The sequence below is a fragment of the Podarcis gaigeae genome (genome assembly GCF_964106915.1).
Source record: "Podarcis gaigeae genome assembly, chromosome: 8".
Classification (NCBI taxonomy): Eukaryota; Metazoa; Chordata; class Lepidosauria; order Squamata; family Lacertidae; genus Podarcis; species Podarcis gaigeae.
The window spans coordinates 42,722,391-42,750,183 of record NC_139684.1 but is presented as its reverse complement, the minus strand read 5'-3'; the positions used below and the strand labels follow the sequence as shown (position 1 = coordinate 42,750,183).

Here is a 27,793-nt window from a genome sequence, read left to right as displayed (position 1 = left end):
TTGTTTTTTGCTTTGTTTTGGCGTCTGCTTTGTTTCTTTGTGTTTTTTGTTATCCTCTACTCAGGATTAATGAGGGGTTTGCATACAGATGAAGGTGATGGATGGTTGTTGAAGGACCCTGTGTGAGAGGCAGGGAAGGGAAGATCTCCTAGGGTGGGAGGCTGGGTGAAGAAAGGGAAGCTCCCAGAGGAGAGCTGGGAGGGTTCACCTTTTTCTGTTTGGGACAATTTAAGATCTCCCAGTGAGAGAGGACTTTGCATTCTTCTTTTTCTCTTTCTTTGTTTTTGTTTAGATTAGTTTGTTTTGTGTTGCATTTCATTATGAAAGGTCTTATTAAATTCTTACGGGTGGTGGGAGAGAGGAACCTTTGAAGCATTGCACAAAGGAGAACCTAGTCCGAAGTCAGGATCATTCTCCTTTTACATCATCCATTGCAAAGGGAGAGCAATCCTGCTTAGTGCTGGGCTTGGTTGCACTTTTCTGTTACGCAGGCGGGGGAGAGTGGCACCCACTTAAAGGAGAAGCAGAGCAAAATACAGTTTGAAACGGCTTCCCCTCTGCCAGCTTAATAGAAACGTGCAGTGTACATGTGCACACACCACACAATGGCTCTCTCATTCCTTGGTGTTAAAATTTGGAGACATCCACATTTGTAGAACTGGTCTGAAATGCAATGTCTTCCATTCATCCTTTGTCTTCATGTGGATAACTTTTGGTGAGCAGTTGTATTTATATTTGAAGGGGGTGTCCATGATGCTATATGTGATACCTATGATAATAGTGTCAGATTGTCCTCTGGTTTTAGTAAACTGGGGGAGGCGAGAAATGCCCCTAAAGGCTGGGTTAAATTTAAAGAGCATGGGTGAACTACCATCTTATTTTTAAATACAAGGTGGCCATAGGTTTCTCTCATTTAAAAGCAAAACAAAAAAGAGAACCCCCAACTACTTCATGTTTAAAGCTAATATAAAAAATGAGCTTCCCAAGGAAAGGTGTGGCATACCTACATCTCCCTACTTGGTGGTTGGTAGTGATGGTGAGTGATCCCATTAGAGTTGTCCCAACTTGAGAGCATAAGGCCAGTGGGGTTGGGCTCTGTCTAGCTCAGCAAAGAGAGGTTTGGGGAATATTCCAAAATATTCCTATAAAGATGCAATTGTTCAAATATCTGTGCAAGCGGCCTTAGTAGAGATGACTACGTAAGAGAAGATCTCTTGGGTCATTTGCCAACTTTGGGATACATATTACTGACTCCTGCAATATGCAGCTGATAGTGGAGAATGTGTGGTTTTGCAAATTTTGCATCATTAGATGGTGAAAGGACATAACAGGTTTATTCATTGTGTAGAGAAAGCACACCCTCATAATATTATAACTGGGGACCATGCAGTGAAACTGACTGACTGGCATAGCATTTAGGACAGCCAAAGGAAGGAACTTCTTTAATAACTAAAGGTTAACTTGTGGAATTCACTGCTTCAAAATGTGGTGAAAGCCACTGCTTTATATGGCTTTGAAATGGGGATAGAGTGATCAAATCTGGTCAGATTTTTGCAGCAGACTGACCCAGTTCAATGTTTCCTGAACTTGCCTACAGCTCAGAATTCAGCTGTCAGCCATATTTCACACTTCTCTGAGTTTTGTGATTCTGTTTTGATCCTGAGAAGTGTGTTTGAAAATAGTTATTTTATGTTAAGATGTTTACAACTTGTCTCTTTTAGGAGGAACAGTGCAGGGAAATGCATCTAAAGCATGTGTTTTATAGGAAGATTCTGTACAAAATGTGTACAATTCACATGCGGATCTTTTGTATATTGTTTTGGAAAGTGTGCAAAAATCCAAACAGAAAAGGCTCATGATTGAGCCCCAGGGAAATTGACCTGAGACAGACGTAGACTGGTCCATCCACCTCCACCCTGAAAGAGCATTAGGCAAATTCATGCGAGAGAATATCAGGCCTGCTGGTGTGAATGGTTCTGTGCAATTTCTATGCAGAGCAGGTGTCTGCCCCTAAATATCTTATTTGGTCACTGCCAGTCAGAGCAGGTGATATTATTGGGCTGACACAAAAGAAGGCAGCTGTCTGTCCCTCCATCACTCCAATCAGTATAGGTTTAGAATCTATGGAGAGTGTCCTATTTTGTCCTCCCAACAGCCCAAACAAATGGCACAGGGACCAAGACCCCTGAGGGGTTTGAACCCAAGACCAGTGTTACCTAGAACCACCGCATCATGTGGACTGGCTCCTTCACTCTTTGGATTCCTTTACAGTAGGCTTATTTTTGTTTAACGTGGGGTGTTTTTTTTAACTTATTTTAAAAATAAAAAAGGAATCCCCTGCAATCTTCTCATATATTTCTGGTGTTTGTGTGGCTAGATAATGGGTGGGTGGAGAAGCTTTGGTCCTTTAGCTGTTGCTGAACTACAAGTCCCATCACCCTTAGCCATTGGCCATGCTTGCTGTGGCTATTGCAAATTGTGGTTCAGCAGCATCTGGAGGGCCTGGAGCTTCCTCACCCTGGCGTAGTTCTAATATTCTGTCCGTTCCAAAATAAGCTGTGTGGCAACCCTGCTTTGGACTCCATGATGCTGCTTCCATCCCTTTGGACTTGGTGGTGCCATCTCTGCTTTGCAATTTCTTTGTAACTTAAAAACAACAGGTGGGCCCTCTGAAGGGACTTGACCCTAACCCCATTTTACTCCCTTTGGTTCCTTTCCAGGGGCACTGTATCAGTCACTTCCTGCTCTGTGTGGGCCTCCTTTTTTCACCTTGAGCAGGACAGTGACCCCCAAATCCGGGTGTGGGGAAGGATGATGGGGGTCTCTAGTTCAGCCCCACTTGCTAGCTTCCGCAGTCCACCTCTGGAGAATCTGCTTGCCACGGGAGTGGGCAGAGTCCTCAGAGGTATGGCTGCCTTGGGCCCCAGCTTTCCAGCAGCCACTGCTGGTCTTTGGCCTGGTCCAAGTTTCATCCTCAGCAGCTCCTGTGGAACCAGTGCTGCTGCCTCGTCTCCCTTCTCCTTGTGAGGCTTCTCTGCATCCGCTGTGGAAATGCCAGTCCAGGCTGGAGCAGTGCTGAAAGTCCCTTGCCCAGGAATGCCCCCGGAGCCTCCTAGTGAAACATGTGACTGGAAATGCAGCGGTGTCTCAGCTGCCTTCTCTCCCCTGCCTGTTTCTCTGGGTGTGGCAGAGAGGATCTTCCTCCCCTTGGCACATTCAAAGTTGGCCTGCACTCCATGTGACTCATGACTCACCATCTCTTCCCTCCTCTCCACCAGTTCTGTTTCATTTGAATAAAGATAATTTATGTGGACATTCCTTCAGTCGGGTGTCTGTCGTCATTCCTCCCCCTCCCTCTGTCCTAACACTGTTATTTCATTGATGCTTTGTGCCCCAATGGGGTCGTTATGCTTTTGCATATCATTATGTTTTTATGAAGAACAACAGCGACATCTGCATGTGCCGCAGCGCTATGGGCACAAGCAGAGGAAATGCAGCAAGCCCCCCCCCCCCCCAAGACGGTTCCTTCCTAGTTCTGGCTGCCTTCAACTCCCTGTGCTGCCACCACTGCCATCAGCAGCTCCACCATCAACGGGCATCCTCCCATTTCAACTCATCCGAATATTCATAGTTGCCCAAGAGGGAAAGCTGGGAAAGGAGGGGGGTAAATTCTGCTATCTAAAATTCTCCAGTCAATTTCTGCTTCTGAGCCAAGAGCATGTCACCGTATGGCAGCTTGTGAAGCTGGCAGGAAAGCCCCTCCACCCCCAAAACCAACCAGCATCCGATGAAAAGCCAGAGGGAGCAGTGACAATCCTGCTGTTGTCTGAGTGTGATAAAAGCCCCCAATTAAGACGTTGGCCATGTCTAAGAGCCACAAAGAATCCCCTGTATTCAGCAGCAGCTGCCGCCACTGGTGCCTTCCTTCGCTGGCTAGTGCCAGGGCAAAAGGATCTCAGCCGGCAAGTAATTGATGAAATGACTGAGTGGGGACACCAAAAGAAAAGCAAGCAAAGGAGGAAAACAGAGGAGACCCAACTGTTTGCTAATAAGAGGGTGGGCTGCAATTCCCGCATGGATATCCTGGGCCCCCCACACACCCTTGACATCGTCTCCAGAATTAATCTGATCCCAAATGCCTGTGAAGAAGGGCAGACCTGCCAGGGCATTCCCCTGGAGCCAGCGATCCTCCTGGCAGCGCAAGTCTGGCTTGGCCTCAGTCCCCTCTTTGAAGGCTCCGCTGCTGGAATTGGAGGTATCCTAGGTTATATCCCACTTTCAAAGGTTTCCAAATGGAAGGCGGACTGAGGTCTGGCTCCTGGCATCTCAGGCAGATAGGCAGGCTTCTCGTTGCCCCCAACCCCCGCCCCTGCCCGCAACATTGCACCTCTCTTGGCTCACCATCCCCCTGTAGTTTGCCTTAATGATATGCAAATGAAATATGCATAAAACCATTCTACTGTATGATGATTAAACACTGGAGACATTAAGAGCCGTGCCTCGCGCTTTGACGGTGATGGTAATCTTCCCCGAATATCCACTTTGCGGAGTTTGAGAAACCCAAGCTGCTGCTGGCCGGATGTGTGGAGGCTTGAGCGGGCACCGCGGGTGACCCAGCACCCATCTCTCGGCTGCTTCTTTTCCAGGAGGATCTTCCACCCCCCTTTTCGTCCTGCATTCCGTTTGTAATCCAGCACGCGACTGCACCGGGCGATTAACAGAACACCCCTCTTTTCTCTTAACGTTTCAGAGCTCATTAGCAAAACGATTATTCCTCATTAACCGCAAAAGCTTGTTCATTAGAAGAAAAAAAGATGCCCAAAAGATGCCATTGCTGTTAATCCTGATCTCTGCCGCTTGGCAGTAAATCCTGTACCAGTATTTTCCATGCAAAAGAGATGCGTGCCAATCTCCGCTTTTCTCTTCAGTGGGTTTTTTTTCGGACGAAGAGGGAAAACAACCCCCCATTTAGCATATTTTGTAAATTCCTGTTAAGTGAGAAGCCAATTACCGTAATACTCCCGTGGCATGACTTTATTTTTGTGTCTTCCTTTTGTCTCCAGCACCCGTCCCTGGCTCAGCGCCCGATGCCAGCTGAAAGCCTTTCAGGATCCACAACAGCACAGACAGTGTAAGTAAGCAGCTTTGTTTTTCTACAAAGCAGCCCCAGAGAGCCTCCGGCACCTCAGAGTGGGACTCTGGACCTGGCCTGTCTGGTGTGCCACCTGGGCGTCAGGAGTAGCACCTTCCAGATCTCGCTCTGCTTTCAAGTTGGTGCAGATCTTAGTGGTATATATTCTCTCTCTCTCTCTCCCTCTTTTTCTTTCTCTCCCCCCCCCCTACACACACACACACACACACACTCCATAGTGGATCTTGCAAAGGGCGTCCCATCGGCCCCATTCATCTCCCTGGTGATAGCAACGCATGGAAATAAATCTGCTACTGCTTCTGAAGAAGGGTGGGTTGGTGGGTTTGTTTGTTTTTTTCTGGGTGGAGGGGGGAACATCTGTGTATACCTGGGTTAAAAGTGGCAAGTGTATACCCGGGCATTCTCTCTCTCACTCGCTCTCGCACACTTGTACTTTCTAACTTACACACGTGCACATACACAGGCATCAACATGTGTGTGCAAGCATGCACACATGGATAAAATCTGAGTGCATGCTCAAACGAGTGGGCATACAGGCACACCCGTCTTGTACATACCTATCTCTGTGTGTGCCAGTGTCTGTGCCTTCAGGTGCGCATTCACACGCAGCAGTCACGCGTCCATAGAGAAGCATTGCGAAATGTTCTTTCTCCAGCCCTGAACACCCAAATAATGCTCTTTTCTGCCTGCCTTCAGAGGTCTTACGGGAGACCTTCCAGCTCGTCCTCGTCCACCCCCGCCCCCCAATCTCCTCTCTCTCTTTCGCTGCAGGTTTGGCATCACTCTCTGGTCCACTGACTGGCAGCTGGTATCAGCCAGAGCCTGCGTTCATGATGCTTCCTGTGGCATCTCTTCTTCAATGGTGGCTGTCTCCAGTTAGCTGGTTGTTGACTGGGCTGGAGTGTCTTCTCTCTTTCTGGTTCTAGCTATAAATGAACCTGCCTGGTGAACAAACCAACAGCTTGCAGCGAACAACCCATTTGCGTGCCTTCTGTTACGCCGACAGATGCCCAGTTGCCCCTGGCACAGCAACGCAGGAGGGGCAAGCAGACGGGGGGCTGTTTTTGCTCTTGGCGCCTCCTTCTTTTCCTTTCTTCTTTTAAAGGATCAAGGATGCCAGCCTGGGCTTGGGAGTGGCATCATGGCGGAAATGGTGGCCTTTGTCTTCCGTTGCGCTGGCTCCACTGCAGTAGAATGAAGCTGAAATGGCGGAGGGGTCCAGTTGGCGCCTTGCCTGTGGGGGAGCCCCTGGATCTCTGGAGTCCAAGGGAGAGGCGAGCTTGCCCTCCTCCTCCTGGCACCCCGTGCCCTCGGCTGCCGCTTGTTGTCTGCTCCCGGGCTCTGGCTAATCTCCCTTCGCTGCTCCGCACTGTCTGGCCCACGTACAGGACCCCCAGAACATATGCCCGCTGCTGCTCTTATCACACGAAACTGTGGCGTTGCCACTGAATGGATGGCACCGTGCCAACGAGTCTGCCATCCGCCCTTGCAGGCAGCTCTTTCCTTTCTTCCCTCCCACCCACCCTCTCTCTCTCTCTCACTCTCCCCTCCTCCTTCTGTCGACTTGACGTTAATTAACACACGGATTAATTGATTTTAAAAGCAAAAGAATTACAGTCAACTTTTCCCACAGGGTGCCGACGCCAGCCGCTTGGCACATTTCTGCCTTTCACAGGGGGGCAGGAGGGAGGCGCCCACAGCAGCGCAGCGCAGCCCCTGCAGGAGAAGTGAGCAACGTTGGCTGCTGATGGAAGGCGAGCGACACCCTCCCATCTCATCCTTCGCAATGTGTTGCTATTACAGTTTGTTATAAATAATCAGAGGAGCCCCTCCTCCCATCCCTCTTCTAAAAAACGAAAGCTCTTCTGAGCTCTGAGGAGACAAGAAGTGTCCCCCACCCCCAGCTTGGCTTATTATCACCAAATACAGAGATAGTCTCTGTTGTATATAATTAAGCAGTTAGGAAGGGAAGGATTTCCCACCTCCAGCCATGCTAGCAATGACGGAAAACGTCTCCCTCTTTCCCTGGTCTTGCCTCCTCATTTCTTCCTCCCTAATTGGCTCAGATGCGTGGCTTCTGGTGAAGAATCTCAACCAGGTCCAAGTTGGTGGGTTGCAATTAAGGGCAATATTTCTCATGCCAGGGCTTAGGGTGCTTTTGCCTCCCCCCACCCCACCCCTGGAGGCAAAGGGCCAAGCAGACGAGGCGGGGTGGCCAGCTGGAACCAGCCTTTGCCTTTTATTTCGTTTTGTTTTTTTAAAAAAAAAACACAAAGCAATTGAAGCGGTGACTGGAATCCATTATGCAAATCAGGCAGTATTTGCATAATGTTTCATGACTGGAATATGCAAATGAGTTGTATAATTTATGAGTGCCAGTGTCTGTCTGTGAATTTGTCCTGTGCAGAGGCTCCCTCTTAGCACTAGTGAAAGCCCCTCCTTCCCTCCCTCCCTCCCTCCCTCCTCTCAACTCTTTCCTTTCCCAGGCCAGACCTGGCCCAGTTTGCTCTTCCCACCCTGGGAGGGTGTTGCTCAGGTTAACTGCAGCAGCAGCAGCAGCAGCAGCACCACCACACAACACAAAGAGCGGTCCTCTCAGGGTGGGGTGAGTTGGACTAGGCAAAAGAGGGAGTGGAGCAGGCACATTCCAGGCCCCTCTTCCTCCAAGGCTTTTCTGGGGGGTTCATGGGAACCCCCCTGCTCATCTCTTTCTTTGACTGAAGGGTCTGGACAGTGCAGTATTTCATGGACTCCAAGCACTGGGCTTCTAGACCCACGGTGACTGATGTACATCTTGAAATGGGGCAGTTTTTCTGTTCTGACTGCATGGTAGCTGCATGCAGCCCTTGGAACAAGAGCCAAACATTCCTTTAAACTCTCTGCTCTGGAGGTTGACCAAAGCTTGACTCGGAGCATTCCATGGGAGCATCATTACGACTTTGTGATGACTTTCCTTAGGTGGCTGGCGGTAAGCAGGTAGAAGGTAATGTTGATAACTCTAAGTTGATGGTATTGTGTCTTGTAAATTTAAACCGCTTCTTGCTTCAGTAGGAACCATTTCCTGGTTGGCTTCCAGCCTTTTGTAGTAGAAGGCTATTATGTCTATGTTGAGGTAGAGTTGCTCTGGCCACAGGAACTGGCCTGGCAGCTCAACCCTTTTGGCGACTCTGTTCTTATTGCCTTGCACAGCCATTGCTGGGCAAAGTGCGCAAAATCTTTAAATCTTTTAACAAATCTTTGATTAATCCCTGCTAAGTAGATTAAATCCCCCTGTATACTTTCAGCGGAAGGAATTTGCTCGGTGTCTTTCAGGGCACTACCAATACAGCAAGATACTTTGGTGAGCCGCACAGATTCCCTTAGCACAGGCCTTTGAATCAGTCCTGCCATTGAAACGATCTATGGTATCTGAGTACCAGCTAGAGTGGATTTGATTTAAATCACTAGTCACTGAGATTTTATTTATTTATTTATTTATTTATTTATTTACTTACTGAAAGACATTCCTGCTGGTATAATCTTAATATTTACAACCAGATGAAGGCTTCATTTTTGGAATAATAAATTTTTAGAGTAGTTTTCACAGTTATATAAAAAATTACTGATTGGTTATACTATTAGAAATACATAGATAATTATGAAATTATTGTGATGTTTAATAAGTTAACTGTTTATATTTTGATAACTTTTTGCTGTACTTTATTGGAAGGAGAAAAATAATCACTTCCTTAATAACAATTTAAACAATTTATTTAACTAAAACAATAACGTTGTAGCATATGTATCCATGTTTGTTAACTGATGTGGTTAAACTTTTTTTAAAAAAAAAACCCAACTGAGTTTCAGCACACATGAAAAACTTAAAAGAAATCCTTATTTCCTGATAAATAGCCTTTGGACTACTATGTAACTTAAATAGAAAACTCTTTAGAAAGATTTCCCCCCCCCCAAGCATTTTATTTTAAAAATCCAATCTAAATTTTTTAAAAAACAGTTTTTTAAAAATGCGATTTAAATTTTAAAAAGTGGAATTTTATCTACCCTGGTACCAGCTGGACTCTCTGCCTTGTCAGTGCCCAGAAGCAGGAGAACTTGGAAGCCAGAGCATAGGAGCCTACGCTTCCCTGACCTGACATCACAGTTCAGAGGCTGGCCACAAAAGGCTGCATGGCCCATTCCTCCATCAGACAGCTAGCAGCTGCTGTTTCTGAATGTCAGTAAGCTACCTTACATCAGGTCCATCTTGTCCAGTATGGTTCAAGGTCTTGGCCAGAGAAAGACTTTTGGTGTCACCTGATGCCAGGAGGTGCCATTGGGAACTCAGCCTGGGCCTCCAGCATGACAAACAGATGCTCTGCCACTGAGTTCTGTTCCTTCCCATGTTGTGCCAGGGAGGAGATGCCTGGTTGTAACCGTGTGAGTGAAACTCAAATGTCTAAAAAGATCACTACTCCCAGCCTTGGCATGATCCACCTTGCAGATGCACTTCACACATTTTTCTTTTATTAAAGTGAAGGAAAAAATCCATGTCTGGAAAAACCAATTGTCACATTAAAGATTCAAACCCTGTTTGAGAAATAGAATATGCACAAATGTGTTTGTTTTGCATACACATTTTAAATTCTATGTTTTTATTGTAAACTCAGTGTTTGACTTCTAGGAGGATTTCGCTCATTAGTTTTGCTTCATGGAGGTGGCAAGCCCACAGGGAGGCAGCCAGGTGTTGAGTTTTTACCCAGAGCACAAATCATTGGCAAACCCTAATTCTGCTGTGTTTCCCCAGCCAGGAGAGTGAAAAGGCTGGGCAGTGACAGTGGTGGTTTCTCCTCGGAATAGAAGCTGAGGTTCTCAAGGAACAGCCATAGTGACCAGATTGTGTACTAGTAACCCAATTCCATGTGCACAGAAATCCCTCCACCAAAGAACGTTCTTATTCTCCTTTGGGGCTGCAGCCCAGCCTTGCTGCTTCCCATCATTCACTTGTGTTCTTGAGTTTTCTTTTGAGCTTTTCCAAATTGTCACACTTGGTATTCCTCTTTAATGATCAGCCCTCCTCCATTTCAGGTCATTCAGTCCATCCCAATCTTGTATCATCAGCAACAATTCTCTTCAATTCCTAATTGAACATTTCAGGGTCCTGAGCTCCCCCCTCCAGAACCCCACCCAAGAACTCTAGTAATGTCTCTTGGGGTTCTATCATGTGCCAATGACAAGACTTAACTTTGTTCATTACCTCTTGGGTGTTCCATGGGTTGGCTGGCCTCAGAACAGGAGATATAGATATATAGATACCCCTCTCCCTCCCATCCAAATCAGCCTCTTTGCCCTGTACTCCAGTCTGTAATAGATATCATTAGAGGGTCCTGGACTCCATATTTTAAAGCACTGGCCTTGTGGCAGAATTCCTCTGAGACAACTTCTGGGCCTCCAATATCCTGGAAAGCGTAGTTAAGACATTATCTGCCTCCCCGCTTCAGCCAAGGGCTTCCAGAGTGGTTTGGGCCATTAGATTAATGCAGATGCTTTGTGGCTCTCCACGCCCTTCAGCATAGATCTCTGCCCACCAGTGTCATCTCTGGTTTCCCCTGGGGTCTTCATCCATACTTTGTGACATAGTGGCTTGATGGCCTGCTTGGCTTTTGACTTTAATGATGAAAAAACTCATTCTTGACACAGGCTGGGTGCAGTCACGTGATCTGGTCTCTTTACAGGAAGCACCAGCCAAACTTGCCACCAAATAATTGTTTCATCATTCTGCCTGTTCCAAACGTCTGTCTGCGAATTGCCTTCCTTCCTATATTAAGTTGCCTTGCTTGCCTCCTTCAGATGATTTCAGGGAGCAGTTAATGCTAAGCTCTGCTCATCCTCTTCCCCCAAATGCAGCCCTTTCTGCCCCTCTGCGTTGCCTCCGGGTGCAATAAGTAGGTTAATACTTGCTGTAGGGTTAGCCTGAGGGTTAGAGTTCCCAGTGGGCAAACCAGCATTCTGCGTGGGAAGTGTGCATGTGCGTGCCCGCCTGTGCATACAAGAAAGAGAGGGGGGGGGCTTGTGAACAGAGAGGTTTTCAAGGTTAACACACACGTTCCATTCCCATGTTATGCCACCTTCAGCAGAGGTAGCTAAACTTGCAAACCATTCCTTCTTTTTAGAAAATGCAGTGTTAGGTATACCTTTGCAACCTGTCCCCCCCCCCCCATTTTTCAGAGGCAGGAAAACTTGGACTGTGTCTGTGAGCTCTCTTTCTTTCTCATCTTTCCAGAGGCTGATAATGCCCTCCCTCTGGAACTTGAGAGGCAGGATTTTCATCCAACCGAAAGGCCTGGCTCTTGTTCAGGAAGGGGAGGTATTACCCCCAGTCCCAAGTGGAGTCCTATCAAATGCTGTGACAATGGGAATGTCTCTTCCCCATCCTGTTCCCTTCCAACAGAATACAAAGGACTTGTCTGGGGGGAAAAGTATTCTTGGAGCTCACAGCAAGTGAAAGATGCTGACATCTCCTCCCGCAGACCGAAATAGCTATACATATATAGATAGGAGCTGCCACTCCCACCCAGTGTGGGGATTTTGAGAAGCCAGAGAGCCTGGATTAAACTTCAGTAAGGATCCTGTGGCGGGGGGGGGGGGAGCATCTCAGGCATGCTTTGATGAGGTGGTCACAAAGCCTGCCGGTTGGGGCTCCAGAGGAAAATAGAAAGCTGCCTTCTTCTGCTGAGTCAGACCATTAGTCCAGCTTAGCTCAGGGCTAGCAGTTGCTCTCTGGGGTCTTTTTCATCCTAACCTGCGGATGCCAGAGGTTGTGTGTGGGACCTTTTGCACGCCATGCAGATGCTTTGCCACTGTACTGAGACTCCATAAACCTTTCCAGCCAAGCCCTAGAGCCCTTTCCAGGCCATGGCATGCTCATTGGTGACTCACTGGGGCAAATAGTGCTAGAGATGCAGCCATGCATCATGCCTGGAGGTGCCCATTCAGGGTATACAAGGTATGCGCACAGCAGCCTCTTGAAAGAAACAACCGTTGGGGTTGGGGAACACTGCTTTCCTGAGTGAGTGAGTGAGTGAGTGGTCGGTCTAGATGAGCAGAGGGAGAGATGCCTTTTACCAGGTCAGGCTGTCTGTCCACCCATTTGAGGACAGTTCTCTCCAGGGTCTCCAGCAGAGAAAGAACAACCATTTCTATACCTGGTCCTTTCCTAGCTAGAGATACAAGGGATTGAGCCAGAAGCATTCTGCATGCCAAGTAAAGCTACAGCAGATGCTTCCCTAAAACCAATTTGTTTGTTCCCTTTCCCCAAATTCTTCTCTGCAGCCTTTGTACTTTTTCTGACTGGCCTTCCCTTCCTCCCTTTGTGTAGGTACTGTCTGCCAGGACAGGAGATGGAGCAAGCAGAACTGAAGTCTCTTTGGGGACTGAAAGAGCACTTTACTTGTGAGCTGGATCTTCAGCTGAGAGACGCTGGTCACACCCAGGAGCAGGTGAAAGCAGAGGTAGGGTTTACCTTTCTGGGAGGCGGCTGCAGCAGCACAAGCAGACACTGAACTAGCTGGGCTAGCCTGCCTGGGAGGAAAGAAAGATGATCAGAATCAGCACTTTGAGGCCAAGGAAGGGAAGGAGAGCAGGAATGCTTTTGCCCTTCATTTGCCAGTAGCTGCCCACCAGTGTGGCAGTTCTGAAAACCTTTCCCTAAAGCTCTGGTGAGGTTGAGCAGGCATTGCCATCTATATATGTATGCAGGGCCATCTTTTCCTGATTTACTAGGGACAGTGTGCTGGCTCTCACTCAAGCAGGTGCTGGCTTCTTAATTTCTTCTGGCCTGTGCACTTTAGATGTACCCATATACATGTGAAGACTTCCATTATGTTTGTACATTCCACCGTCCTACACACACAGAAAATGCCATACCAGAGCAGGTCACTTCATTGTTTTAGCTTTGCTTCTGCTTCATCCAACTTCTGTAATAATGCAAACTGGGAACAGCCACCCAATGGAAGCTTGAAGGAAAGTGCAGTCACCATCTGCTTCATTCTTGAGAAGTGCATCTCCCACATCTGGATCTTCTGTGCACTGGTTTAACATAGCAACACCAGCAAGGTTCAAGAATTGGTTCAAGAATGTAGAGCCAGGTATAATAGTCTCTAGGGCACTGATTACATCATGTTCCTGTCTTTGATGGTTGTGTCCTGTTGCAAAACTTGATGCTATCTTATTTGCTGTCAGGGTCTGACTGTGAGAATCAAGGGAAGAGGGTGTAGGTTATGCATAGCAGTGTTAGCTAGCGTGGTGATAGTGTTAGTGGATCTCTGTGCATATGCATCTTTACTTCAAAGACCAGAGGAATTGTATATAGTAGATAGTAGTGTTTAGCTCTGCTTGTATTTGGAGACAATGAACACTTTGTTACTTTGAATGGCATGGGAGAGGAGTTTTTCCCTTAACCGGGGACTCTGGAAGAAGCTGTTTTGCTGGGAGCAGGAAATCTCTGAAGGCTCTTCTGGGACTCTGCATACTCTGCTGATATTTCACCCCGGTTGAGGTGTGGTGAACTACCAGCGGACTTCCACAAGTCACCAGCAATGATTACTCAGGACTCTGGAAATGGGTTCATTGTGGCCCACTTGCTGTAAGTTTCCTGGGATGTTACTCTTGCTGCATCTTGAAACTGTCAGTTATCAACATCCCAGTGCTTGTTTGCTTCTCAGAATCCAGGAGAATCTCCAACAAAAAGCAATGCTGTTCTCTCTCTGAGAAAATCTGCCTTCTGTAGCTGAGAGGAAGTCTCTAAATCTCTTTCAATGCATTCCTCACATCCTCAGTCAACTTCCTCCTAACAGGCAGGCTTCTGCTTTGGCATGGGAGACATTAGAGAAGAATCAGAGTAGGAGAGAGGCACAGTGGGGAAGCCAAGAGGTTAGGCATTGCCTCTCAATAAGGGTAGAGGCTTGTCAGTCGGTCACAAAGTCTTGGGCCCTTTTGCTCCAATCTGGAGCTCCAACAAGCCACTTCTTACTTCCATATGTGGAAGTGGAACAGCTGGAACTGAAGGGCCTGGTCCAACCATGAAGGCTTGAGAGAAGAAGACAGGCAAATGAAATGCAGTCACGCCCTCAACTTCCAGGAGGGAAGACTAGATACCTCTTGTCGACACACTGTTGATGGGGATAATTATATGGTGATTAATGATAGCCAAACCATAAATCTTGTTTATCTCATTATCTCTGGGAAAACAGAGATAACAGGGATTAACCTCTGATACTCAGAAAGGCTGCTTTCCATGCTTTAGGACCGAGAAGTTTTTGAGGGACTCAGACAAGGGTGAGTGACTGAGAGTGGAGGAAATCATAATCTTGCCCAAACACCTCATAACCATCCTAAGGGACATAAGGTTGGCGAAATCTACCTTTCTTTAATTATTTGTGAAACTTTTAATAAATTATGACCGAGGGAGGGGAGCTGCATTCCTGTTCCTCTCTGTGTGAGGATTTAACCCTCAGCAGCATCTGCTTCAACGGTGCTGCAGATGTCACAATAACTTGGTTCTCAGCACAGAGAAGCATTTATTGGCAATCCCAGGAAACCGAACTCCTTTCCATCCTGTGATCCTGTGCAGGATCCTTTGAGCATGAACCATTCCACACAAAATGCCATAGGTGATTATTCCCAGCCCCCCTAAAATCAGACTTGGGACCAAATGAAACAAACAGTGATGGGTGAAAGGAGCTTTCTTTCTGCCCATGGTGCCAACGGCCAGACTCTTCTGAGCGGGGCATGGGAGGTCTTCTTAATTTGCTCTGGTTCCAGCCTACGTACCCTGAGCTTCCAGCACAGAGCAGGTCACATGTGCAAATACGCTCACCCAGCCCTTTTGTGTGTGCTTTGCATGGGGAAAAAAGTCTGCTTGTGGAGGAGCCACCAGGAAGGGCTTTCCTCCCAAGCTTTTGCAGCTGCTTCCATTTCAGCCTCTCTTGCCCTCCATCCGCCCATGATCGGTCAGTCCCTGCCTTCACGGGAGCGCTCCTTTCCTTAACAAGCACAACAATGGCAGCTGCAACGGCCTGCCGCTGGATCTTCAAAGAGGAAATTAATTCCATCTGCAGAAGGGTCAAGTGCTGGAAAGTGCCGAGCAGTGCAGTTTGCATGGCAGGCTACAGAGGCGGCGATGCTAATAAGACTATGTTGAGAACAGCAGCCTGGCTCTGGGGAGTCCGATGAAGGCTTCTACAGATTTTGAAAGAAACAGTCTCCCACACCTAATGATGTCTGCTTTCCAATTCATTAATAATGTGGAGCGGGGAGATGGGAGGGAGAGGCAGGCCTGGCTTTGAAATATCAGAATGGGAGAAGATGGGGTTTGCTCCCTCCTCTCACTAGAGGTCACAAAGCGAGAAGCAGCTGCAGCTACAGGGCCACCAGAGCTGGGAGCCAAGGACCATAGCATTGCAGGAATAGTTCCCGTGATGGGCTGCAGCAGTAGGGGTTGGAAGAGGCCTTGAAGCGCAGCCCAAACAGGCCTCGGCCTTCAGGAAGACAAGTCATCAGGTGATGCCTAATGAAGGGATTTCAACTCCAAGCAGCTTCCTCTAGGCTGCCTGGACACAGTGTCTGACCTTGCTGCTTTGCATCATTAAAATTTCCCATTCCCAGGATGGTGCTTAAGGGAATTGTCATTTTACCTTCATCTTTCCCCTTCCCAAAACCAATTGGAAATGTCGCTCCCAAAGCAGGTGTGAGCCGCTCTTCCTGGGCCAAGTGAGTTGTGAGTGAAACTGTTCTGTTTTCTTGAAAAGCGCTTCCTGGGTCCAGTGACGTGGTGCCTGATATCATCTCTTCCCTGGCGCTGCCAGGGGGATGGGCTATGTTCTTGGACCTCACTCTGCTTGTAATGCACAGAGCTGGGGAAGAGGACACACCCACTTGCAGCCTTCCCAGCCACTTCTATCAGGCTGACATTTCTTGGCTTTGACATGCCTGCTGGAAATTGCTCTGTCTCCACGTGATTTTTCTGCATGGTTTCAGCAATTCCACACAAATGTTATTCCCTGCTGGGAGAGACAGTGCTGGCCGGGAAGCTCTCTGTCCCAGGTAGGAGCTCTCAAAGCAGAGAATTTGTGTCATTTTATCCCCTCCCCTGATTCAATGTAACTTAAAGGAAGATGGTGGGAGGTACTTTTATTGGGGCGGAGAGGGACGACATTCTCTGATGCACAGCTTTTTGTCCTTCCTTGGAATTTTCTAAAAGCATTATACATGTTTTTTATTTTGTAAGCTTTTTGTAAAAAACTTTTTTATTTTGTAAGCTTTTGTAAACTGCACTGGGAATGCTGATTGACCATTGAAGGGTAGGGCATACATTTAGCGAATAAGTAAATGGGGAATAAAAAGAGTCCAGCGAGGTTGCCCAAGTGTGGAAACAGAATGTGAATTTCAGCAGGTGTGTTCAAGAGCAAGGAAAAGAGAAGTCTGTGTTGGAGGCCCTGGTTGGTGCCTCCCCAGCTCTGAAGTGTGGCCTGCAGGCCATTCCTGCTGCAATCTGCTAAGCTCCAGCTTCAGCCCCAAAATATCTTGATTCCAGGGTATGTTATTGCACTGCTCCCCTTTTTGTGTCAAAAACTGGCACTGCAGAAGCACCCGACCCTCTGCCGCACCCAGAGCAGACTGCTTACCAAAATCCAGGTACATGATGGGTTTGTGCATTGCAGGTTCTGGAGAAAGCAGCTAAGATTAAAGAACTGCAAGAGACCATCACAGATCTGCAGAACGAACTCTCCCAGAAAGACTTGGAGGTGGCGTGCCATCTTCAGGAGGAGCTCCTCCTGGAGTCACAACTGAGCTCCCTGCCGCAGCTGGTAAGGCTTGTGCTGCGTGTGGGGTGGGCCCGCTTGCCACTTTTGCCTGAGGTTTCTCTCTGTCCTGAGTAGTGACAGAAGAGGCACAGTTGAGGGCCACCAGTACAGTTTGAAGGCAGTAAGGCTAATCAAAAGCTTCATCTTGTTTTAACTGGAGGGATCCTTTGTGGGTGGGTGCTGGTAACTGAGGGGTTGTAAGACGCAGGAGCTTTTCTCGTGCATTTGCTTTCGATCCTGTCTGGGGGCCATGGCTCCTTGGATCACCTTGACGAGGAATTGGTCCCTTGTTATTGACCTGGGACCTAACCTGGGATCCAAGCAGTTCCAGAGAGGCAGGAAGGAAACACAGGCAGAGTTTTCTGGCCAAGCATTGGCTTCAAAGTCTCCTCTTGGGTTGATGTCTCAGCAGGCATGTCTGGGGAGTTCTAGAAGGCTGCTCCTCAATGCAGCCTGCACTTGGTTTAGGCCAGGGGTCAGCAAACTTTTCCAGCAGGGGGCCGGTCCACTGTCCCTCAAACCTTGGGGGGGGGGGCTGGACTGTATTTTGAAGAGAGAAAAAATGAATGAATTCCTGTGCCCCACAAATAACCCAGAGATGCATTTTAAATAAAAGCACACATTCTACTCATGTAAAAATGATGATTCCCAGACCACCCGTGGGTTGGATTTAGAAGGTATTGGGCCGGATCTGGCCCCCGGGCCTGAATTTGCCTACCCGTGGTTTCCAGCCTTTCTCAACCTGTGGGTCCCCAGATGTTGTTGAACTACAACTCCCATCATTCCAAGCTAGCAAGGCCAGAGCTCAGGGATGATGGGAGTTGTAGTCCAACAACATCTGGGGACCCACAGGTTGAGAACCGCTGGTTTAGGCTGTAATCATCCATATACTGACCAGATACAATTCACATTGTATCAGTTGGACTTTCCTCTGTGTAAACATTGTTTGGACAGAGCCAAAAACCTCTCAACATTCTCTGAGTGGGATGGGGGTGAAACTGGGGGGGGGGGCGAGGTGTAACACAGTACAGAAAAGAAAAATACAATGAATGTCCTTTGTATACACTTGGACAATAATTCACAAAGCATTAAAGGTGGATCAGAAGGATTCTACCAGGTAGCAAAGCATCAGTGAGAGAACTCCCATCATCATCAAGCCAGCTAAGGCAATGGAGGATGAAGTCCAACAGCATCTAGTGGGCTACAGGTTCCCCACCCGTGGCCTTCCTGGGTGATTAATGCCCCATGGTCAGCTGCTTGCTGGGAGAGGTAGTGCTGGTGATACGTTTTTCTCAAGACAGATGCAGGCAAAGGAGACTTCTTGGCAGCTCAGGCCAAAGAGGAGGCTCGTTGGGTGCAGAAAACTCTCTGATCTGCAAGGATGGATCAGGAAAAGCCCCAGGCATCCAGGTCCCTGGTAGGATGGGATCTCAGCCCCCACCCCCACCACAGAGGAAGCAGGAGGATGGCTTCCAGGCAGGAGTGGTTTTTGTGGAGGATGCCTTCCAAGGCAATGACTCCTCCTCTCTGAGTGGGTAGAGCAGAATAAGCACACACACACACTCCACACACTCACAGACCCTCAATGTGAGTGCTGTGTGTGGTGCGCTCCTGCTGGTGCCAAGCTCTCCTTGCAGGAAACATTCTGGTGTGTGAGTGGTGAAGGAGGAGGGAGAAGCAGCCCTGGCAATCCCTGGGGGCAAGATGTTTGGCCTGGGGACTCAGCAGCTCCTCGCTCAGCCTTCTGTCCCTTTGTGTCTGCTACTCCTGCTCCTCCCCTCTCCTTGGCTTGTTATTTTTCTTTTGACCACTCTTCTCTGCTCCCAGGTCAAGGGCTTGCCCTGTTACAAGAGAAAACCTAGCCGAAAAATTAAGAGGTTTAATCAAAGCTTCTCTAGGCAGCACGAACAATCAGAAAACACTGAACTGGACAAAGTTGACTGCCATTCAGAGGGAAACAGCCAGGGCTTTGCCGTTTCCTGAACAAAGGACTCGGAGACTGAGCCAGAGTTGTGAATGGAAGTGCCAGGAAAAGCAGGCGGGGGAGCCATGCAGCACCGTTTCCCTGTGCAACTCACACGCCGGCCATTTTCCTTTCAGCGACAATGTGGAGAGAGGCAGGGAGGTGTCCACAAAGCCAGCTCCCCTCCCCACCCACAAAGGGAACAGATTTTTCTGTCTGAGAAAACAGCTAACATTTCAGGCTTAAAGGAGGGAAAGGAAGCCCTGGTCTCTCCTGAGGCATCCTTTGTGCAGAGGGGTGGGGAATGTATGTGCTTGTTTGTGGGCATTACCACTGCTGCTTTCCCCCCAGACTGAGTGCAACCTGCTACACCCAACCCAGCTGGCCTCTGCCTACTGTACCTGTAAAGCAGAGCCACCCAGCTCTTCTTGACTCGTTAGGAAGCCATTGTTGTGCTTTCTCTCTGCATGTATATGTGGCAAAAGAGATCCAGAGAAAGGAGAAGGTTGGAAGCGGACAGCTACAATAGGAGTGGCCAAGGATCAGGCCAAGGAGTAGAGGGCGGGGGGAGAGGCAAAGGCAGGATCTGCCTGATCTTTGCCACGTGGCAAAGAGAGGGTGAGGAGGCAGGGCTGATGTTCTCCCCACTCCTTTGGCACATGGAAGGTGCTCCTCTTTGCCAGCCTGGCAACCTCCTCCAGCTGGGGAAGGTGCTGGCTCTCTGCTCACTGGGGGTTCTCCAAGGCCCCCCAGGTTTGTGTGTGCACAGGGGCTGATGAACAAAGAAGGCAAGGTCCTGGTGGAGCCAACTGGCAGCATCTCCCCTCAGCCTGCTTGTCACCACTGCATTGTGGCTGCTGCTGCCGACTGGCCCTGCGTGCAGAGCTTGGAAGGAAGGAGGGTGTGCACGCGTACCTTGCAAGACAAGGAGCAGCCATGTGCGCAAGGGAGCCGGGGGTACGGTTTCAGCTTGGCTAAACAGTTAAACTCTCAGAGCCGAGGGAGGAGCAGTAGGGCCATGATTTTCTTTTCTTTTGCAGTAATTGCCTCAGCAATCAGCTTTGATCATCCAGGAGCAGAAGAGATGTGTTGCAAGTTGACATCCGCGGTTTTAATGCAGCCATTTGCATACAGGCGCAGAGCAGAGCACACGGCTTTCTGTGGCGTCTTTGACCTGAAACCGCAGCAGCTTCATAGACACCTCATTTAATTTAATATTTCGCCTCCACTGCAGAAGCCATTGGGGATGGGGGTGGGGCGGATAATCTGGCTCTTGCTTTGCCTGCAAATGTCTCCAGAAATGACATGAAAGTAATTGCTTCTGAACAGAACAGAAAGGAAAAGAAAAGAAATAGCAGAGTTGATTCCGCTTAAATAGGGTGGGGATTCGCCCCAAAGATGCTGCCACCTTCTTTACAGCAGGAGAATGGATGCATGTGTGGGGAGCTGGGGACAAGGGGGGAGAGAGAGAGATGACCCAGACTACTTGTCAGGAGGAGGCATCTTCTGTACTGCCATGGCTGAGACAGCCTTTCGCCCCACCCTGGGGGTGAGGAACTTCCTTGCTCCTGACGGTCTGGAGGCTGCCAACCACTCTACCCCTGTTGTGGATGGAGAATCCTGAGGGACATTAAATGGATGGTTTCTCTGCCAGGCAAGACGGACCAGGCCAGAGGCTCAGGTGACTCACTGTGGCCAGTGAGATGCCCCCTTGGGAAGCCCACAAGCAAGACATGAATGCTCTAGCCCTCCCTTGCAGCCCATCTCACCGCCTGGCCTCTGAGCCACCTTGGCTCATGGCCATGGACAGACCTCTCCCCCTTGTAAAGTCACAAAATGGGTGGGAGCTAATTCCTTTGTTCCGTTTGCATCTAGGCATTGACCCTCTGGCTTTTTCTCTTTCCTGGGCAGCTACTGTGCTCCAGCAGCTGGGTCCTTTGAGAACTGCCTCTCCTCATCCAGATCCACCAAGCACCTGAAACTAGAGCTAAAGATCTTTGGCCATCAGCACAGCACAGCCGCCACCCCAAGACAACAGGGCCCGGGTGATTCTGACTCCTCAGAGGCTGGGGAGGTTCAGGGTGCCCATTTGACGTGGCAACTCAAGCTTGGAGTTCTTTGAACTTCTGCAACCCTGTCCAGCCCCTTCTTGGGTGTTTTTCACCTTTCAAGGACCACCTGGCAAGCCCTCTGGCATGGGGTGGGGGTGGAGAGGCCACCAGGAAGAGCTTTTTCTTCTAGAGGCCAGAGCAGCACCATTATCCCCACCACTATGCTGCTCTAAGGTATGAAGAGGGTTAGGCCTGGCACGGCTGCAGCTTGTCTAGCTTCCTCCAGACAACTGCCCCAGAAGCCAGGACACAGTGCTCACCAGCTCCGGTGGCAGGACTGTCACAGCATTGGCTGATGCCCACTTGGCACATTGCCAGGTCCTCCAGGCTTCCTCCTCACACCGCTTGGCCTGTGCCTCCACTCTGTCCTGTCTGGGGTATCTCCCCCTCCCTTCCCAAGGCTTTTGGGGCTGCAGCAGCACAAGCCGCTCTAGCAGATCAATACCCTGAGTCTTGTCGTCTTCTCCCTGCTTATTGGTTGACATTCGCAATCCTCTCTTCCTCCCTCCCTTCCTGTATAAACCCCTTTCAGCTGGAGCAGCAAGCCGCAGAGACCCTGAGGCTTCGGAGCCAGCTCCTGCTTGGGCAGGATGAGAGAGACAGCCTGGCAGACAAGGTACCTGAGACCCCTCTCTCACGTGGCGGCTGCACAGAGGCAACGGGAAGGTGTCTTGGCTTCGTGCCCTCCTTGGGCCCCGGCAGGACTCCTGGCCTGCTAATATTGGTTCCCCCCATCCCCACAGGCAGGCGAGCAAGCAGCGCTTCCCTTTCCCACCTGCCCACCCAAGGTCTGTGCTTTATGCTGTTTTGTTAAAGCCCCTTTAATACTAATTGATTTCTCTCTTCCTCCCCCCTCTCCCCCCAATTTCTTCCCTTTCTTCCCTGGGCGGGTCAATAGCTGGATGCTCAGGAGCAGAAGATCTATGAGTTGCAGAGCAAGCAGAGAGAGGCACAGGCAGAGCTGGAACAGAGCTGCATCCGAGTCCTCCAGTTGGAGCGAGAGCTGGAGGCCAGCAAGCAGCAGCAGGAGGGATCCCAGAACCAGGTACGGGAGTGCCAGGGAGGAGGAGGAGGAGGAGGAGGAGGAGGAGAAGAAGAAGAAGAAGAGGGAAGCCAGCCAGGGCAGCAGCAGGAAGAGGAGGGAAAAGCTGCCGCCGCTGCTGCTGCTTGGCCGGGTCTAGCCAGCCTCTTGTTGAGGCTGCTGTAATGGAGCAGATGTTCGGTATATTGATCTCCTCTTCCTCCTCCTTGCTGAGCTTGCAGTGAGGTGACTGGAAGAGAGAGAAACCATGGCAGAATGAAGAGGGCGGACTGTCAGGTGCCTGGATCTGGGCTCCCCAAATGGGTATTGTCTGGTGGAGACAGCCTTGGTGCCAGCCTTCCAAGTGCCCCCCTCATCCTCCCTGGCAGCATCTCCTTCCTGCCACTGGCTGTGCCGCCCTATAGATCTGCGTGGAGGAGGAGGAGAAAGAGAAATGCCCCTGGAGAAGCCTCAGTCATGGCTGCTACTCTTGTGGACTCCGTTAAAAAGCTGGGCTGGAATTCTGCCCTCCAGGCCAAGGGACGTATTGGCACCTTTAGGTTTTGTCTCCAGAAGCTTGAGGGTGTTGGCAGCTGGGGTGGCCTCCTGCTCTGGAGTGTGGATAGTGGATCTGGGCTTGGAGTGTGCCCCCTATAGCAGGTGTGTGTCCACAGGGGAGCTGCTTGAATTGCACGTTCCTCACTTGCCTTTCCCCCCTGGCAGCAGAGTTAAATATTTTTCCTTTGTTGCCAGGGGGGGGGGGAATCTGCTGCCCCTGGATGAGGGACTGATGGAGCTCCCAGGCTCTGTCTTGTGTTTGACCTGAGATGGCAGATGCTCAGTCATGCAGGGGAGGTGTTGGAGACTTGACCCCTGGCTTTTGGCTGCAGTAAGTCAGGTGCATATGGTTCCTGTCCCTTTTCCTTTTCTGGACAAGTCAGCTCTGGCTTTCTGCAAAGGAAAGGTGGGTGCTGTTCTCAGGTGCTGGCGCTCCTCCCTCTCCACCTCTGGGTTTAGAAGGCTGCATTGGAAAAATTATTGAGCTTAGGGATGTCAGCCCGTATTTACAGCTGCTTGTTTGATGCCCTGGGGGCCCTTTTGTGACCGGCACTGCTTGCATGGTACTGTTCCTGCCCTGAGGACTTTTAATGGATATGCTCTTCAACTGCTGCCTGATGGGTCTTCTGGTTTCCAAAGTCCCCACGTATCTATTATTTTGTGGCCGGAATCTGCAGAACAGCATCATAGGTGCCTGTTGGCTTCCCAGGAGGTGGTCCCCTGTGAAATGTGGAGATCACAGGGCACAGAGTGCACACCAGGCACTGCCCAGTGGCTGAAGCAAAGCCTCCTTCCCTCAGTGTTTGTATAATCAACATTCAAAGGCTAGAACATGGCAAGTTCAACCACCACAATGGTCACCACAAGTATATCTGGAAGCGTGCTCCTGGAGGTGGGGGAGCTGTGGTTGTCCCCTACTGTCATAGGCAAGGTGAGGTGGGAAAAGTTGTGGCATTGCCTGGTATATTATGGAGTGGAGTCCAGCCAGAGTGGGTGGAGTTTTCCACCTGTTCCCCTTTCACTAGCCTTTACACAGGAATAGTCCTGCAACTAACGTATGTCGCTGTGTGTGTGTTCCATCTTGGACAGTTCAGCGAGTGTCGAAGGCAGCTGGCCCAAGCAGAAGGTGAGAATGAGGTGCTGAGAGCCCACAAGCTGGAGCAGATGTTGGAGGTGAGCAAACATCAGGCAGGATGCCTGCCAGCAGCACAGCTGGCCGTCTGACCCCCACATTCCCTTTCACCCCTCCTCTGACCCCTGACAAGAGCCAAGGTTGCGTTTGAGAGGAGGAGAAACAGAATGAAAGCTCCTTCTCAGTTGAGGTTGTAGCTGATTCCTCTGGGCTTTTCCTTCCTTCCTCCCTCCCACAGGAAACCCTCAAAGCTCACCCCCCCCTGTGAGTTCTCTGGAGTGCATTAGGGGACAGGCACAGGAGGGGCCTGGGGGTGATGGAGGGTCCCTCTAATCCGCCACCTGCTTCCCTACCAGATTGAGAAACTGGCGTCCTGCCTCAAAGATTGCGAAAGGAGTCCGTGCTTAGAGACAGAAACAGCCCAGAGGAGCAGCAAGGAGAAGGCGCTGGTAGGTTTGACTGGACAACAGGTAAACTTCTGCTCGTCTCATTGTGATCTCTTCTTCCATTGCAGGAAGGGCTGTTCTTTTATTGCATTTATCACATCTGCCTCCAGAATACCTGAAGGGAAGATAGGTGGGATTGTCCTGCTCTTTACTGAGAGAAGGGGGTGCCAGTGGGTGGCCATGCCAAGACAGGAGAGAGGGTGGCTCTGCACTGTGCCCTCCTGGGTTCACTGCCAAGGCCGCTTCCAAGTGTGCTGCAGGCCGACACCACAAAACAGAACAATGCAGGCAACACTCGCGCTAAGGCGGGAACCAACAAAAGCAGAAGTGCCATGTGGTTGCATGCCTTGCCCTCCGCCATACGGCCACCATGTTTGGCCTGCCCCTCTGCCAGGCCCTCAGACAGGCTGGGCACCATATCTCTGATGCCATACTCCAGACAGGCAGGTGGTTGGGTGCTTCTAGGTACACAGCCCAAAGTGGAGCTGCTGCTGCTTACAAAGCAGAGCCCTCCAGAGAAGCCCCTTGGGAAAATGAGCTGGGATTCCAGTGCATGTTCCCTTTGCTGCTGCTTGAGCCCAGCATCCAGTCATAGAGCCATGGCAGGAAAGCAGCCTCTCCGCATCCAGGGGATGTTTCTTCCTTCCTTCAGGCATTTTTCTCAGTATCATAAAGTACCTGGCTGGGTTTTTTAATGCTGCTTCAGTCAAAGGCCCTTTAGTTTTGTGTGCTGGGGTGGGGCGCAGTAGTTGCAAAGCCTGCCTATGACTCTTTGAGCCCCCCTACCCCACCCACTGATTAATTACAGAGAGGGGAGATTTTCAAAGGCAGGACCTTGGAGCAGGACAGGGGCAAAGGCAGGAGAGGGTCAGAGGAGGCTGCCTGTGAACCAGGCTCTTGCCTGCCCATCACAGAGGTGGAATGCTCTCCCTTAGGAGGTTGTGTTCTCTCTTTCATTGCAGGTTTTTAGGCAGAGGTTGGATGACCATCTGTCCTGGTTGCTTTAGCTGAGATTCCTGCATTGCAGGGGGTTGGACTAGATGACCCTTGGGATCCCTTCCAATTCTGTGATTCTATGTGGTGGATAAGAAAGAGAGTTCTGCGCGTTTAATGATGTCTCTTGTGAAACTGACTCTTCTCTTTGCATGTTTTTCTCCAAATCAGTTTTGGTAGATATTCCAAGTGCAAAAGTGTGTTTTGAGAGAAAGAATAGTTTCTATTTATTGCTCTACTTTCATAATTTTGTAATGCCACCCACTGAATTTCTTGTCTAAATGCTTTTGCCTTTTCTCATCTAGAGAAGCACTTCAGCTTCCTGATCCTTTTCGTTTCCCTCTCTGCACATTTCCTTTTTGGGATTGGTGGCCAGAGCCACCAGCTATATTCTAGTTATTGGCCCCCTATGGATGCTATGCTGTCAATACGAAACTTTCTCTTTGATAGCCCTGCCACCATTTTCACTGGCCCAGCATCCAGAGTTTCTTTTTTTCAGGGGTGCTTTCCATTGGAGCCTGCAGAACTCTTTCTGGGGTAGACAATTTTTGTATTTTTTTTCTCCTGATGTGAGTCACTGTGTTATACTAAATGTCACCTGCTGATCAGTTGGAGGGATTTGTGTCAAGCACTTTCCAGGCTTCTTGGGATTTCACAGCCCATTATAAACCTGCTGACTTCGTTCTTCACCACTGACTCAGATCATTTATGAATTGTTACACAGCTCTAGTCCCAATATAATATGTGAGGAGACTTTTGGCTTGATTCCATTCTTCATGAAAATCCTCTTGTTTTTCATCCTCATTACTATATGATCTAAACAAGAGGATTATGTCCTCCGGCCCCATGACCCACCTTGGTAAGCAACTTCATCAAAGGCCTTTTGAAAGTCCAGGTACACGGGGGGGCCACTAGGGGGCGCATCGGAAGATGGCTGACAATAACATCTCTCCGACCCACACGAGGTAATTTGGAGGCTATGATGGGAGTAATTAGCCTCCCTACCCCCCCCCCCCCGGATGGTGGAGGGGACTGCCCTTGCCTGCTATGCCCTATACCACCCCCGAATTTGTGGGGATGGGAGCACTAGGCACAAAGCCCTCCTGTGGGATTCCGGCGCTCCTGGACGCCGTCCCTGATTCGCGCCACTAGCTGCAAGAACTTCAAAAGAAACAATTTGGATGAAGGAATGCACAAATTTCAAGGAATAAGAGGGAGTAAAGACTGCTAACAGAAGAGATCTCTGATAAAACAAGACAAGAATAAAACATGAGAAGATACGCCAAGACATGGTATGGCAAATGACTGATGGGGGAGGGGGGAAAACTTTCCTTTCTTTTCTTATGTGATTAAACAAGAATCCCCTCCCCTCACGAGTCAGAAATGTCGTTTTAAGGACTTAGCTGTGGATTTAAGGCTGTGTGGAGATAAACTTTCGAACCAAAGCATGTTTTAAGAAGAGCGTGGAATATATAAGAGCTTTGGAATGCCGCAGTTAAAAATGCCGTCGCCATATTGGGAAATTCTGTCGGAGGTCTTGAGTCTGGGAGGAGAAAGAGAGAAATAGAGTTGTTTATATATTGTGGGTGAAACTCCTCTGAGGGACTTAAGAGCGACAGTTTTGCGAGATTAATGATGGAAAGAGCGATGTTATCTATGAAGGTGATGGTATATGGAAACCATCTCGATTTGAGGATTGGAAGAACGGAAAAATTCACACAGGATTATTATTGGTGTTTATCGGCTTAAGGAGACTATCAGAAGAGATCATAAAGAAAAAAGAGAAAATATATGAACAAGATGTGATGTGGAAACAGCAAAACAAGACTGGATAGAATTATGAACTCTCTTTGGACTGATTTGGATTGATTTGGACATTAACACAGTAGCAAGAAGATGATCAGAATCCCCCTTCGGATCTTGAAATATGGGTCCCCCCAACAAAATTTAAAATTTGGCTTTGTAATTCGGAATTTATGTGATGCGATTTAATTTGATTTGATTGGCCGGTTAATAAAAATTATTTTTTAAAAAAGAAAGTCCAGGTACACTGTGTGCTGTGGTTGAAAGGTGCTTGAGGCAGGTATACTCTTTGCACAAGCAATGCTGATCATTTCTTGGCAAGGCTTGTTCTTCCACATGCTTGTATTGCCAGCCTCACCATGCTCCCCCAACTTTACCTGGGACAGAGGTTAGGCTTACAGTTCTGCAAGTTCCTCACCCCTTTCCCCCCCAAAAAAAATTGGTATTACTTTGGCTACCTTCCAGTCCTCTTGCCACAAGGTTGATTTTCAGTGAGAAGTTACATATTTTGCTAATAGTCCAACAATGGTGCATTTCCCATTCTTTTGTTCCGCTTACCTCCTCCTCCTCCTCCGCCTCCTCCTTTTCATGGCTTCCTGGCTTTAACCAGGACGCAACTGGGCACCTTAGATATTTTTGTTTAGCAGAATGACAGGATACAAAAAAAGTAATAGCAACTGTGATGTGTGTAAATCTGGAATCATGAAGGGCAGAGGAGGCTCTTGAGGGGCTTCACTTGCCCTCGCTGCTCCCAGGGGGGATGTGAGCCTCTTT

At 49.1% G+C, this 27,793-nt stretch overlaps 1 protein-coding gene across 9 annotated transcripts in view; it reads left to right on the top strand.

The window, feature by feature from the left end:
- Positions 1-27,793, top strand: part of PMFBP1 (polyamine modulated factor 1 binding protein 1) — an 81,810-nt gene that overhangs the window by 34,603 nt on the left and 19,414 nt on the right. For 7 of the 9 annotated variants that reach the window (XR_014567386.1, XR_014567387.1, XM_083752194.1 and 4 more), the window contains exons 4-10: positions 5,064-5,131; positions 12,507-12,639; positions 16,849-16,995; positions 21,599-21,682; positions 21,965-22,111; positions 23,735-23,818; positions 24,134-24,226. Coding sequence is in view for 7 of the 9 variants with exons in the window: in XM_083752194.1 (XP_083608320.1) it covers positions 5,064-5,131; positions 12,507-12,639; positions 16,849-16,995; positions 21,599-21,682; positions 21,965-22,111; positions 23,735-23,818; positions 24,134-24,226 (756 nt within the window). In the remaining 2 variants the exon portion in view is untranslated. Of the gene's footprint in view, positions 1-3,742; positions 4,520-5,063; positions 5,132-12,506; positions 12,640-16,102; positions 16,232-16,848; positions 16,996-21,598; positions 21,683-21,964; positions 22,112-23,734; positions 23,819-24,133; positions 24,227-27,793 lie in introns of those variants that run through there. The other 2 variants (XM_083752196.1, XM_083752197.1) reach the window with 2 other exon arrangements.